General features: G+C 39.4%; 1 protein-coding gene across 2 annotated transcripts in view; it reads right to left on the reverse strand.

Annotated features, from left to right (window-relative positions):
- RASA3 (RAS p21 protein activator 3) overlaps window positions 1-12,206 on the reverse strand; it is a 288,551-nt gene that overhangs the window by 64,417 nt on the left and 211,928 nt on the right. For both annotated transcript variants that reach the window (XM_089688122.1, XM_089688121.1), the window contains exon 11: window positions 10,542-10,690. In XM_089688122.1, coding sequence (XP_089544248.1) covers window positions 10,542-10,690 — 149 coding nt within the window. The remainder of the gene's footprint in view (window positions 1-10,541; window positions 10,691-12,206) is intronic.

The following is a 12,206-nucleotide window of genomic DNA, read 5'->3' on the forward strand; positions in this document are numbered from 1 at the left end:
GGGACTTAAAAAGCACTGAAATATATTTAGAAGGACTGCAACACTACCAGTAAAACGTTTTTTTTTTACTATTTTTTTTCAGTGCTGCAATCATTATTTATTTTCAATTTAAATGTATATTTTTCTGCTGTGCAAATCGATTAGACTTTATGTCTAAATGTCAGACATTTTAAAACTCCATCATTAATTATACTCTATACAACCTGAAATTGGGGGAAATTGCATGTGGGTGACCAGCACCAACAAAATGTAAGATATGGAACCCTGAGTCATAGCATGAGTCTTCTGACCTCCAAGATACCTTTCAGCTAATCCTCATACAATGGAAGCATCCAGAGTCGTATTCATGCTGATACATGCATGCATACAATATACATTTCATACTAAAACACAGATGGAGACGTTTTAAATGAAAGAAGAAGTCAGGTGCTATAAATGACTATATAACATTCCATTAATGTTCCACAAAGAATGCACTTTTGCTGTGGAAGGAAGTATTACAATGTAAATATATTAACAAATGACTTTTGAAAGCATACTGACGGATTTAATATCATGTTTCCGTTACGTTTGAAGGAGTTCCTCTATGCAAACTTACAGACTGCTGATCAAATATATTTTTTTGTTGGTTGTATAATCGCATTAGATTTAATGAAGAGTTTATGTGCAACCCCACTTAGATATAACCATAATACTGTAATGAAGGAGAGTCATGAATGAAGGTATGCTGCTATTGTGTGTTCAGCTCATACAGTGTTAGGGATATAGTTGAATTGGGAACCTTTTGCCTTTGGGTGCTATCTGTACAAATAAAGTAATGATTGCTATTAAATATTATTTTGTGTAATACAAGAGAAAAGCTCTACATCAGAAGTAGGCCCTTTCCTCCTGGTAGTGAGCATCATCACTTTGCCCATCAACAGTGCCCTTACTACCGACTAATGTCACCAGTGTCTATCCCTTGTGGAATGGCGTTTTTTTTCACCGACACTTTTAATGATGAGCCTACTATTCTACCATGTCATGTGAGTTTTTCACCTTATTTACCAATATATTATCAAGAGTCTACACTTAGAGGCGCTGTGTTTCTTTCTCTTCCCTTACTAGTGACTATGATAATCTCCTTGGCAGGTGGCTGAGCTTTAACCCAAATTTTGAATATCCAGCATTTAATAAATAATCAAAAGGTCATGTCAAAGATAAAAAAAAAAATAGGAGGCATTTTTGTGGTGTCTACTCCTAAAATGTAACAGGTCTGACTGGTTTTCTTTAAAGGTAATATATAGTATTTGTTTTTTTTGTAACATACATCTAAGAGGTAGCAGCCTGATGTAAATAATTTTTGATTAAATATATAATTTTTCATCATATGTATACTCGATGACAGCCATATTTCATACACAGGCTCTACACAGTGCTTGTACTTTACTGATTACTCTCATAATTTAGGTGGATAAATCAGCTGACTAACTGAACACAAAGTACTGCCCTTTGGTTGTTTTTTCACTTCAACAACTGTAAAGTACTTAGGTAGAATTATAACTTCAACACGTTCACCTCTGGAGCATTTGTTTTCTAACTTTTCGCACACATCTTAGAATGCACACACGCAGCTCTCCACCCTGAAGGTAGTCTCCCTCTTCTGGATGAAGAGTCATGGGGTGTTGCTCATCCAGGCTGTGTTAGCAGTGCTACTCCCATACACTGCTGAGAAAAAACTTGAGAATACTGGTTACTATTTAAAGTAGATCTAGACCAAATCACTGATATCCACCTTTTAAATTCTGCAGCTTTTGCTAAAAGAATACTTGACAATTCTGCCAAGAAAGACCTTGTGCAGGCATTTCCTGCTATGAGGTGACAACTGTCATTTGATTGTACTCCTGTGTTATCACCCTATCTCTGGTGGCCCTGATGGAGACTACAGGTTCCTCTGCTGATACACATTGTGTAGAAATGGTCCACCATTGTCACTATCAGTAAGCCAGGCCAGAGAAATGAAATGCAGCGGATATTGGAACAAGTGCATGTCGACAGGAATTGCCTGAAAGAGGCCAGAGGAGACAAGGAACACTGACATCCAAAATAAGGATGAAAAATTATTGGAAATAAAACACAACAATTGATACAAAGTGATTTAGCAATGTAAAGGTTGTCCAGTTAGGGTTAAATATATCAAAACTAAACAGCAGCACTCAAAGCACAGAAAAAGCTGCAAAAGCATATACAATCTTGTGATGTAAAAAAAGAAGATAACAAGTGTGATGCAAGTATATACAGGTGAAACTTGAAAAATTAGAATATCGTGCAAACGTTCATTTATTTCAATAATGCAACTTAAAAGGTGAAACTAATATATGAGATAGACTCATTACATGCAAAGCAAGATAGTACAAGCCGTGATTTGTCATAATTGTGATGATTATGGCTTACAGCTCATGAAAACCCCAAATCCACAATATCAGAAAATTAGAATATTCTGAAAAGGTGCAATATTCTAGGCTCAAAGTGTCCCACTCTAATCAGCTAATTAAGCCATAACACCTGCAAAGGGTTCCTGAGCCTTTAAATGGTCTCTCAGTCTGGTTCAGTAGCAATCACAATCATGGGAAAGACTGCTGACCTGACAGTTGTGCAGAAAACCATCATTGACACCCTCCATAAGGAGGGAAAGCCTCAAAAGGTAATTGCAAAAGAAGTTGGATGTTCCCAAAGTGCTGTATCAAAGCACAGTAATAGAAAGTTATGTGGAAGGGAAAAGTGTGGAAGAAAAAGGTGCACAAGCAGCAAGGATGACCGTAGCCTGGAGAGGATTGTCAGGAAAAGGCCATTCAAAAGTGTTGGGGACTTTCACAAGGAGTGGACTGAGGCTGGAGTCAGTGCATCAAGAGCCGGACGGATCCTGGATATGGACTTCAAATGTCGTATTCCTCTTGTCAAGCCGCTCCTGTACAACAAACAACGTCAGAAGCGTCCTACCTGGGCTAAAGAAAAACAGACCTGGTCTGTTGCTCAGTGATCCAAAGTCCTCTTTTCTGATGAGAGCAACTTTTGCATCACATTTGGAAACCAAGGACCCAGAGTATGGAGGAAGAATGGAGAGGCACACACTGCAAGATGCTTTAAGTCCAGTGTGAAGTTTCCACAGTCTGTGTTGATTTGGGAAGCCATGTCATCTGCTGGTGTTGGTCCACTGTGCTTCATTAAGTCCAGGGTCAATGCAGCCATCTACCAGGAGATTTTGGAGCACTTAATGCTTCCTTCCGCAGGCGAGCTTTATGAGGATGCTGACTTCATTTTCCAGCAAGACTTGGCACCTGCCCACACTGCCAAAAGCTCCAAAACCTGGTTCAATGACCATGGGATTACTGTGCTTGATTGGCCAGCAAACTCGCCTGACCTGAACCCCATAGAGAATCTATGGGGCATTGCCAAGAGAAAGGTGAGAGACATGAGACCAAACAATGCAGAAGAGCTGAAGGCCGCTATCGAAGCATCCTGGTCTTCCATAACACCTGAGCAGTGCCACAGGCACAGGCTTCCATGCCACACCGCATTGAGGCAGTAATTGCTGCAAAAGGGGCCCAAACCAAGTACTGAGTACATATGCATGCTTATACTTTTCAGAGGTCCGATATTGTTCTATGTACAATCCTTGTTTTATTGATTGCATGTAATATTCTAATTTTCTGAGAGTGTGGATTTGGGGTTTTCATGAGTTGTAAGCCATAATCATCACAATTATGACAAATCACTATCTTGCTTTGCATGTAATGAATCTATCTCATATATTTAGTTTCACCTTTTAAGTTGCTGCACTGAAATAAACTAACTTTTGCACGATATTCTAATTTTTCAAGTTTCACCTGTATATATAATTAGTCCTGGTTTAGCTTGGTGTACCCCACTATGTAAATCAAATTTACTCACTCTACATATAATCATTGTCACTGGAAAGCATAGAAAGAAAAATAGCCTTTTCCTGAAACCTTTCTTATCACTTTATTATATTTTCACATCTGTTATTACAGTGATGCAATATTGACATAATGATTTAATGTCACTCAAGTCAGTTAATCATGATTCCAAATTAATTTCATGATTAAGAAAACAACTGTGGTCCACTGTGGCTTATCATGAAATCAGTGGGCCTGTGTACAAGATCAAAAGTGGGCCCTAGTCACTGATAAAGAAAAAATGTGCTGCTGTGAAAACTAAGAGTGGTTTAAATTGTGCTAAGTATTGGGAGTAGCTTAAAAGGGGTGTGGTTAGAGTCTGAGAAAACTTGCATAATGCAGAATATGTTAATTTTAAACAGGGAATGTAAAGTGTGGAGTGTACAGTGGGGGTAGTATGTGCAGGGAGAGGAGTGCGGAGAGCATGGCAGTGGTAGTTATTTTTCTTTCCTTTTTTTACAATTTAATATTTTAATATTCCTATAAATTTTTCAAAATGCTGATGTTGTGGGGGCAGTGGACAGTGTCAGTAGGGATTAAACAGGGAGCACTAGTAAATATTGGGCAGTCATTAGATTGGGATGAATAAACAAAACTTCTACCCCTTATATCATGCGTCCCTATCACAGTCCCCCTTACATCAGATATCCCCACATGGGACCAACTACTACCATAGGCTGATAACACAAATCTAAACATCTTTTGGCTGCACTCATGAATGCTATTGCTAGAGGATAATAAAGGAAGGCGGAGGAGGGGAGGGAGAGAGATTTGGGGGAAGGGAAGAAATGGAGGAAGGGAATAGATGGAGGAAGCAAGGAAGAAAAAAGGAAGGGAGGGAATGAATCTGGAGGGAAGAAAGAAAAGACGGGAGGGAATGATTGGAGGAAGGAAGAAAGGAAGAGAGGAAGGGAGGGAGGGAATGGATAAAGGGAGGAAAGAAGGGAGGGAGGAAAGGAAGAAAAGGGAGGAAAGAAGGAAAAAAGGAAGGGAGGGAATGGATGGAGAAAGAAAGGGAGGGAATGGATGAACGGAGGAAGGAAGCCAGGAATGAAGGAAGGGGAGGGGGCGGGAGGGGAAGAAGGAAGGGAAGGGAGGAGAAGGGAATGGATGGAGGGAGGGAGGAAAGAAGTAAGGAAGGGGAGAAAGGAAGGGGGAAGGAGGGAAATGATGGAGGAAGGGGGAAGGAGAAAGGGAATGTATGAAGGAAGGAAAGAAGGTAGAAAGGAAAGACAGAAAGGAAGAAATGAAAGAAGGAAGGAAGGGAGGGAGGGAGTGAATGGATGGATGGGAGGGAGGGAAGAAGGTAGGGAGGAGAGGAAGGAAGAAAGGGAGGAGAGTTAGGGAGGAGAGGAAGGAAGGAAGGAAGGAAGGAAGGAGAGAGGGAATGGATGGATGAAGGAAAGAAGGAAGGAAGGGGAGAAAGGAAGGAGGGAAGAAGGAAGGAAAGAAATGGAAAGGAAGGAAAGAAGGAAGGGCAGAAAGGGAGGAGGGAAGAAGGAAGGAAAGAGAAAGGAAGGAACATACTCACAAGGATAGTCCCCAGTTCACTGGCTCAGTCAGAGCCTTCACATGGGAATTTCAATGGAAAGTCGGGGGTTATCGGTGCAGCGTTGGGAGAATTTACAAGCACTGATCTCCCTGTCTGGTTTTCAATAAAGCAGCAGAAAGCCGTGGGATGGAGAGGAGGAGAAGCGGCTTTCAGCTGCTTTATTGAAAGACATACAGGGAGATCACTGCTTGTAACTGCTCCCACCACTGCTCAGATCACCCCCGACTTTTCATTTCACCTGCTGCAGTAGGTGCCAACCAGGGACCACCTCCCTACTGGCTTTGGGCACTCGAGCATGCCAAAATGGTTAGTCCACCCCTGCTCCTGATACATCTTATCCATGGGTGCAGGGTGTTCACAGCACAGTGCCCCCACCCCCTCCCCCAGGGCCTGTGTGCAGTGAACACCCTTTGATGATACGCCACTGTGCCACTGTCTTCTAAAACTCACTGATCACTTTGGAAGGTGGTAAGGAAATGAGAAGGATGAATGACAGCCTGTAAAATCTCTTCCCTCCTGCAGAGTGTAGCAGTACCTGCGAAATGTGATGTAACTGCACTCAGTTGCTTTATAGTTTGTCATCACAGGTTTCTATGGCAATGAGGCATGAAAACTTTTAAATTCAACTGGGGGTTTCCACCACAGGATGCTGTCCCATGAGGTCAAATAATTTCCACATGGCTACACAGAGCTATGTCTTTGCATAAATCAAGTGTAAGGTAAAATTTTTAATATTATGTACAAGAAGGAAGTAGAGGTATGTAAAAAGGAGAGGAGGGGTTTACAGTTGGTTAGTCAGATTAACAAAAATAATGGGAGATCTCACTTTTAATGAAAGATGAGAAAAACTTGGCGTGTTTAGTTTGGGAAAAAAGAAGCCTTTAGATATGACTTATTTAATATATGTAAAGTTGAACTGTACCTAAGCTACAAATGTTATATTTAATTTTTAGATTTTTTTTTTAATCTGCAAGGCATTAGTGGCCTTTAGCAGGTCTTATCGCCCATTCATATACTTTGCATATCAATATAAATACAATTCTTGACTGCTTTATGAATGGAGAGGGTGACAATAAGCAATGGGTGACAATAATCACTGCCAGCTCCTTTGCATATTCCAGCTCAGGGAATGGTCAATGCAGGGCATCGCTAACCCTACGTGCAGAGGTCACCATTCCGGAGAGTGCAGAAGAGCTGGGGCCATGTCAATGGCTTCACTATTAATAATAACAGGCACTGCTGCATACAGCTGAACTATAGTGATATGCAAGGCATGTAAATAGGGAACTAATCTACCGTACTTACCAATGCCTTATAAATATTAAGATCCACAATTAAAGCATAATTGAGCATCAATACAAAATTCAACATCTGTAGTTTGGGTATATTTTAGCTTCATCTTAAAAGTGTACATCAGTCATCCCTGAGTGGTCTTGACTACTACCTCTAAGCATTTTGTTTTTCTATGGGATCCCTTTTGGGCTCTATGTTATTTAAAAGCAGATCTCTATTCAATGCAAACAGGTGTACTGGTGTTACTACCTTCCTTCAATCCATAGCTCTACCCAGTGTTCAGACTACTGTAGAAGGCTACCGATGCCTCTGTATGTTTTGAACCACTAGAGGGACATTATGCACTTGGGTAAAGCTCATATGGCAATATACTTTGTTGAAATTACATGAAACAGCTGCTTAATGTCATTTCAATAAAGGATATTTTCATTTGACGTTTACCCGAGTGCCAACTGTCCCTCCAGCAGAACTCTATTCAGTACTGTTATTTTAAATTATTTTAGTGTTTAGGGTCTTAGATGTTTGTGCAATCAATTTTGATTTCATTCTAGAGGAAAATAAAAATAAACAATAACATGGACATTATATGGTTCATGGTAATTTCTTTTTATATAGGCTAGATAGGCTAGTAAAAGAGAGCAAATCCACAAATGTAAGTAATATGTTGCAAATAGAACAAATATATGAGCAGTAGTATATAGGAAAAAATGGGGTTTTCATGGGGGAAGTGAGATATGTATTTTAAGGATGTGGGGTGGGGAAGGGAAGGGGGGATTGAAAATGGTGCCTCCATATTCAATACTGGTAGAATGTTAAGTTTGCCAAGAACTTGAAGTGGTCCCATAAGGACTGGCAATTTGGTTTATATTTGTCCACCTGTCAATAGACCATCCACTCCAGCTGCTCAAAAACTTTTGAGATAACCCAAAAACCCATTATGCTACAATCAGAGGTTGTAGTAATCTCCAGGGTCTAGAGATGGTCATGTGTGCTGCAGCTAAGAAGTAGTGCAAGAGACCATGTTTAATATTTATATAGGTTCCTGGATTGGGAATTTAATGCATAGATAATTCTTCATTTCATGGTCTGTAATTAATTTTTAAATAGCGAAAATTCTGTTGAAGTAAGGTTCAATGAGGAAAGCATGTATTACAAATTTGGTCCTTTTCTTTAAGACATCTCCATTGGATGACAATGCAGGATCACAGGCATAAATGTCTGTAAGACAGCGACACCATCTCAATATTATTTTATAATTGAGTTCTTGTAGTCTACTGGAGATGATGAATTTGTGGGAGAAGGTAAAAAATGTTTCCCAATCTGTTGGGTCAGTGGGAAAATGTAGTTCTAATCCCCAATACTTAGTATATTTAGGCCTTTAGTTTAATGTCCTGAAGCAGGAGGGATTCAAAGGTGATGTGTGGTCTAGTGAAAGGAGCAATGGACAGGAAAGAGCCTATAAATATCAAGAGTTGGAAAAGTCCAAACAATGTAAGTTTTCTTTAGGGAATGAAAGGAAATAGGTAATTCAAAGGACATATCTTGATATTGTGTAGGGTCTGAAATATATTGGGGTTATCTTGTGCTTGCCACCAAGAAGTGTGGTTTATATAAGGTCAGGGAGAAGTCTTGGTACTGAAACGAGGGTGTTAGAGGGCCCAGTCTTCCAGATGCATAGCCTCTCTCTATTAGATGATCCCAGGTAAATAGGGAGGAGGCAGTCAAAATAGCATAGAATGCAATTTAGGCTGAGAAGACAAGGTCAGTCAAGAGAGGGCAGTGAGGTCACTTGTTCTTCTAGTCATCCCAGAGTTTTTTCTGTCTGTGCTTAAACCAGTCAACCAATCTTGTGAAGATGACTGCATAGAAGTACAGTTTTTTCAGGCAGGGCAAACACCCCTCTTTCCTTAGGTCAAGGTAATTTGGGATTTTTTAAGACACCATACACTGACACGAATATAGTGGTAAGGTTAAGGGGGGGGAGGGGGGTAAGAGTATTTTTGGCAGATATTTTTGATCTCCAAGACTGCAATCTTTGTTGGGGTTTATCTCCATGAATCTGTACTTCCACTGAAGAGATTCTCCTTCATTTCCTTTATAAAGAAGAATTTTTACATGGTAGTAGAGTCGAAAAACATTAGAGCCTCTGCCAGATTGTTACTGTTTCAGCTGGAGTTATGCTCACATTTGCATGTTCTTCTGGTGGGTTTTATCGCTTCCATTATAATGTTACAGTAGCTCCCATCAATATGCTGCTGACATATGGCTCTATATATCTGTTTTATCTGATGTTCATAGGCCTGTCAGTTCTTTCTTTGACTGCACTGGAGAATTTAACTTGTGGAGGTTATAGGCTATTGTTATTGAAAGTGCAGAAAGAAAAATATATTATTTTGATTTTTTATAATGTAAAGAATATTGTGTCTCTTTTATAGTAACCTCAGTATCTGTAAAGCAGCCTATTGTTAGATAGACAATTCTATTTTTTGTGATATTCTCATTTTTAACAGTGAGATTTTTTATTTGACCTATTTTATAGTGTTCTATTTGATCTGTGGTACACTTGGTAATTATTTATTAAGAAACATGATTTTACAAATAAAGATTATCAGTAGCATATTATTGAACGATGGTTCTACCATCAGTTTATAGAAGATGCAAGTGGAATACCTTACAATGCAAGACAGTGAATGGCAAATTTACTAAGCGATACATAGTTAGATTACTGAATGGTAATGTGGGAATGTTTTGATCCAGTGAACTGACCTTCCATTTGCAGGAATGATTTTTTATCCACTGGGAGCAAAGAGGCAAGGGTGCCTAGCAGATTTTATTCTGCCCTCCTCTAGACAAAGATTGCTTGAGTTTATTTTATGAAAGGTTTCAAAAGAAGCACATCTCTTTTTTTTTAGCCTGTTTCCATTAGAAATGATATGCTTCCTTATAAGTGACCCAAGATTTATGTGTTTTACAGTCTACGTTCACCACAAAGGCAACTAGGAGAAAAACACACTAATGCTTTTCAGTAGTGTAGACTATTAATAGTACCAATGTGTAGCTGTAAAGACCACTTAGCAGCCATAGACAGAGGTCCTTAAATTTCACTTCCATCCTACTTGCATGTGATCATACTAGGTTATGGCATGTGATCTAAGGGCACAGCTGATATCCTGGAAAAAAGAAATCTGTAAAAAAAATGTTTTTGCAATTTACTCCCTCTCCAGAATTGGACTTGCCAAGCTTGTGACAGGCTTACTTTAGGTACATCAGTGCAACTGGTACCTAACTCTCCAACATGTTAAGCAATGGTACTATAACATGAATATTCATACATAGTTCAAAATATAACAGCACCACCTGAAAAAGCAAAGCAAAGATTGATGAAGTGGTGCACCAAAGTAGGCCTGCCCTTCAGACTTAGAATACATAATAATCTAGCCTCTTAGAGAGCTCTGGAGGGTTAAAATGTTGCTTTTTATGCCAGTAGTTTCCATTATAAAAGAAAATAGCATTTCAAAATCGGCAATGTGGCACGTGCTTGAATTTTAGATAACAGTAATAAGATGCACAAAAACCTTTTTAAAAATGTCAAAAAAATCTCTTCTTTGCATATGTTCTCTTTTTAGAATAGGATCTGCTACAAAGTGACAAATTCACTTTAAAGATATAACAGAGTTGTCATGTTTAGTCAGGTGTTGACATCCCAGGTCCAAGCTACAGAAAATAGAGCGGACACTCACTGTGTTCTGTTGACTTCAGCATTTGCTATTGCACTGATGAATGGCACAATCTTCCCATAATGTAAAAATAGTCGCACCAAAGGTATCGCAGCTTCCTGTTTTTCTCTGCACACTTCACCCAACACATGTGCAGCAGATGCTGAAACAGGCTGGAGAAAGAAGATATCAGAGATTAGGACTTTCGCAGTTTGCGAGTATCACGTCATCATTTTAGACAGTTGATGTAACATAGTCAAGCACTCATTGCTGTTTAAATAGTTATTGTCCCTATTTAAAACACAAAACATATACAAAGCTGTTAGATTTAAATAACTGTCCAAGTAAACACATGTGGTAGATGCTAACCTGACCTTTTTAAGTTCATATGTTTAGAAGCTCTCAATGTTTTGTTGCAGTTGTCAAATTCTAAATCTGCTCTCAATATGGTAGGTTTCATCAAAGTACACATGTGTCGGGAAGTTATATTCAAAGCAATGGGTTTTTGCATCCAGGGCTCCTAATCCACAGTTAAACTATGCATGTTCATTTACATGCAAATGGCCACGAATGGTTGTGCTGTCAAGCCTCCCATTGCTTTGAATGGGGCTTCCCATCTGCAGCTGTTTTCAGGAAACCCTGCTGAGTCTCCCATTGGAAATCCTATTTGGTTCCATATACAAAAGTGAATGAGCCTTAAAAAATAATTGTGTAAGGTCGGCCATAGATGGGTCAAATCTTCAGCAGGAACCAGTTGAGATTCTAACCATGTATGGAGAAGCTGAATGTACTCAAGCGATCAATGGATTAACTTGGGTGTCAGATTTTCTTCAATGGCTCGGCGGGAGGGATTCCCCTGGAATACCCAGGGTTGCAGGAAATATTTGCACCGTCTGTGGCCTGCCTTACAGTACAGATAATAATGACTGGATCAGGATACCCTTTGTGACAGATACCCCCCTGCCGGCCAATTGCAGGGGAAAAAAATTATTTTTCGGAACTTCTTTCCCTAAACATCACTGTTTTTGCTTTAACTGAGGTCTGAAGAGACACCTAGGCATTATGTTCAACACCCAATAGTGTTTAAATCTATGTATAATTACTTTAACCTGTGTTTTATAAAGCAAGGCAAATGGGTTTGTTTAACTGCATACCCTTCCACTGCTTATACTCATCTACCTTTTGCCCCCTTCACTGCTCCAATTAACAGTTACTAAAGAAGAAAAAGTCCTGTGTGAGCCTTAAATCATTCTGGCCAAAACTTACATAAGGTTAGTGATTCTCTCCTCACCCTGACATAACAGTGATTGGTGTGTGTTGCTGTACTTTTCAGGAGGGAGCTACCTCCAGATGAGCCCACTCTTAGTTTGCACATTGCTATAAATGTCCCCCTTAGTTGGGGAATCAGGTAGTTTTAAGTTAGCAACCCTTGGCGCAGCAGTATGACTTCAACACGTATTTGTAAATGGATTCAACTAAAAAAAAATTTTATTTTTTTTTGCCTAGCTTGAAAGTGTGCTGGGACCCCTGTTGTATTATTCACGTGACGGTGATTGGTCAGCAATTAAATGTATATGTTTTTTGTCCTGTCTGGTAACTTTTACTATGGGAGAAATTCAACTGTCAGTTAATGGTTACATAAAAACATAAATATATCTAAATTGTAATTATTGTTAGTCCATATTATCA

The sequence above is a fragment of the Staurois parvus genome, unplaced genomic scaffold, assembly GCF_062004578.1.
Source record: "Staurois parvus isolate SC_StPar_1 unplaced genomic scaffold, SC_StPar_1.0 ptg000446l, whole genome shotgun sequence".
Classification (NCBI taxonomy): Eukaryota; Metazoa; Chordata; class Amphibia; order Anura; family Ranidae; genus Staurois; species Staurois parvus.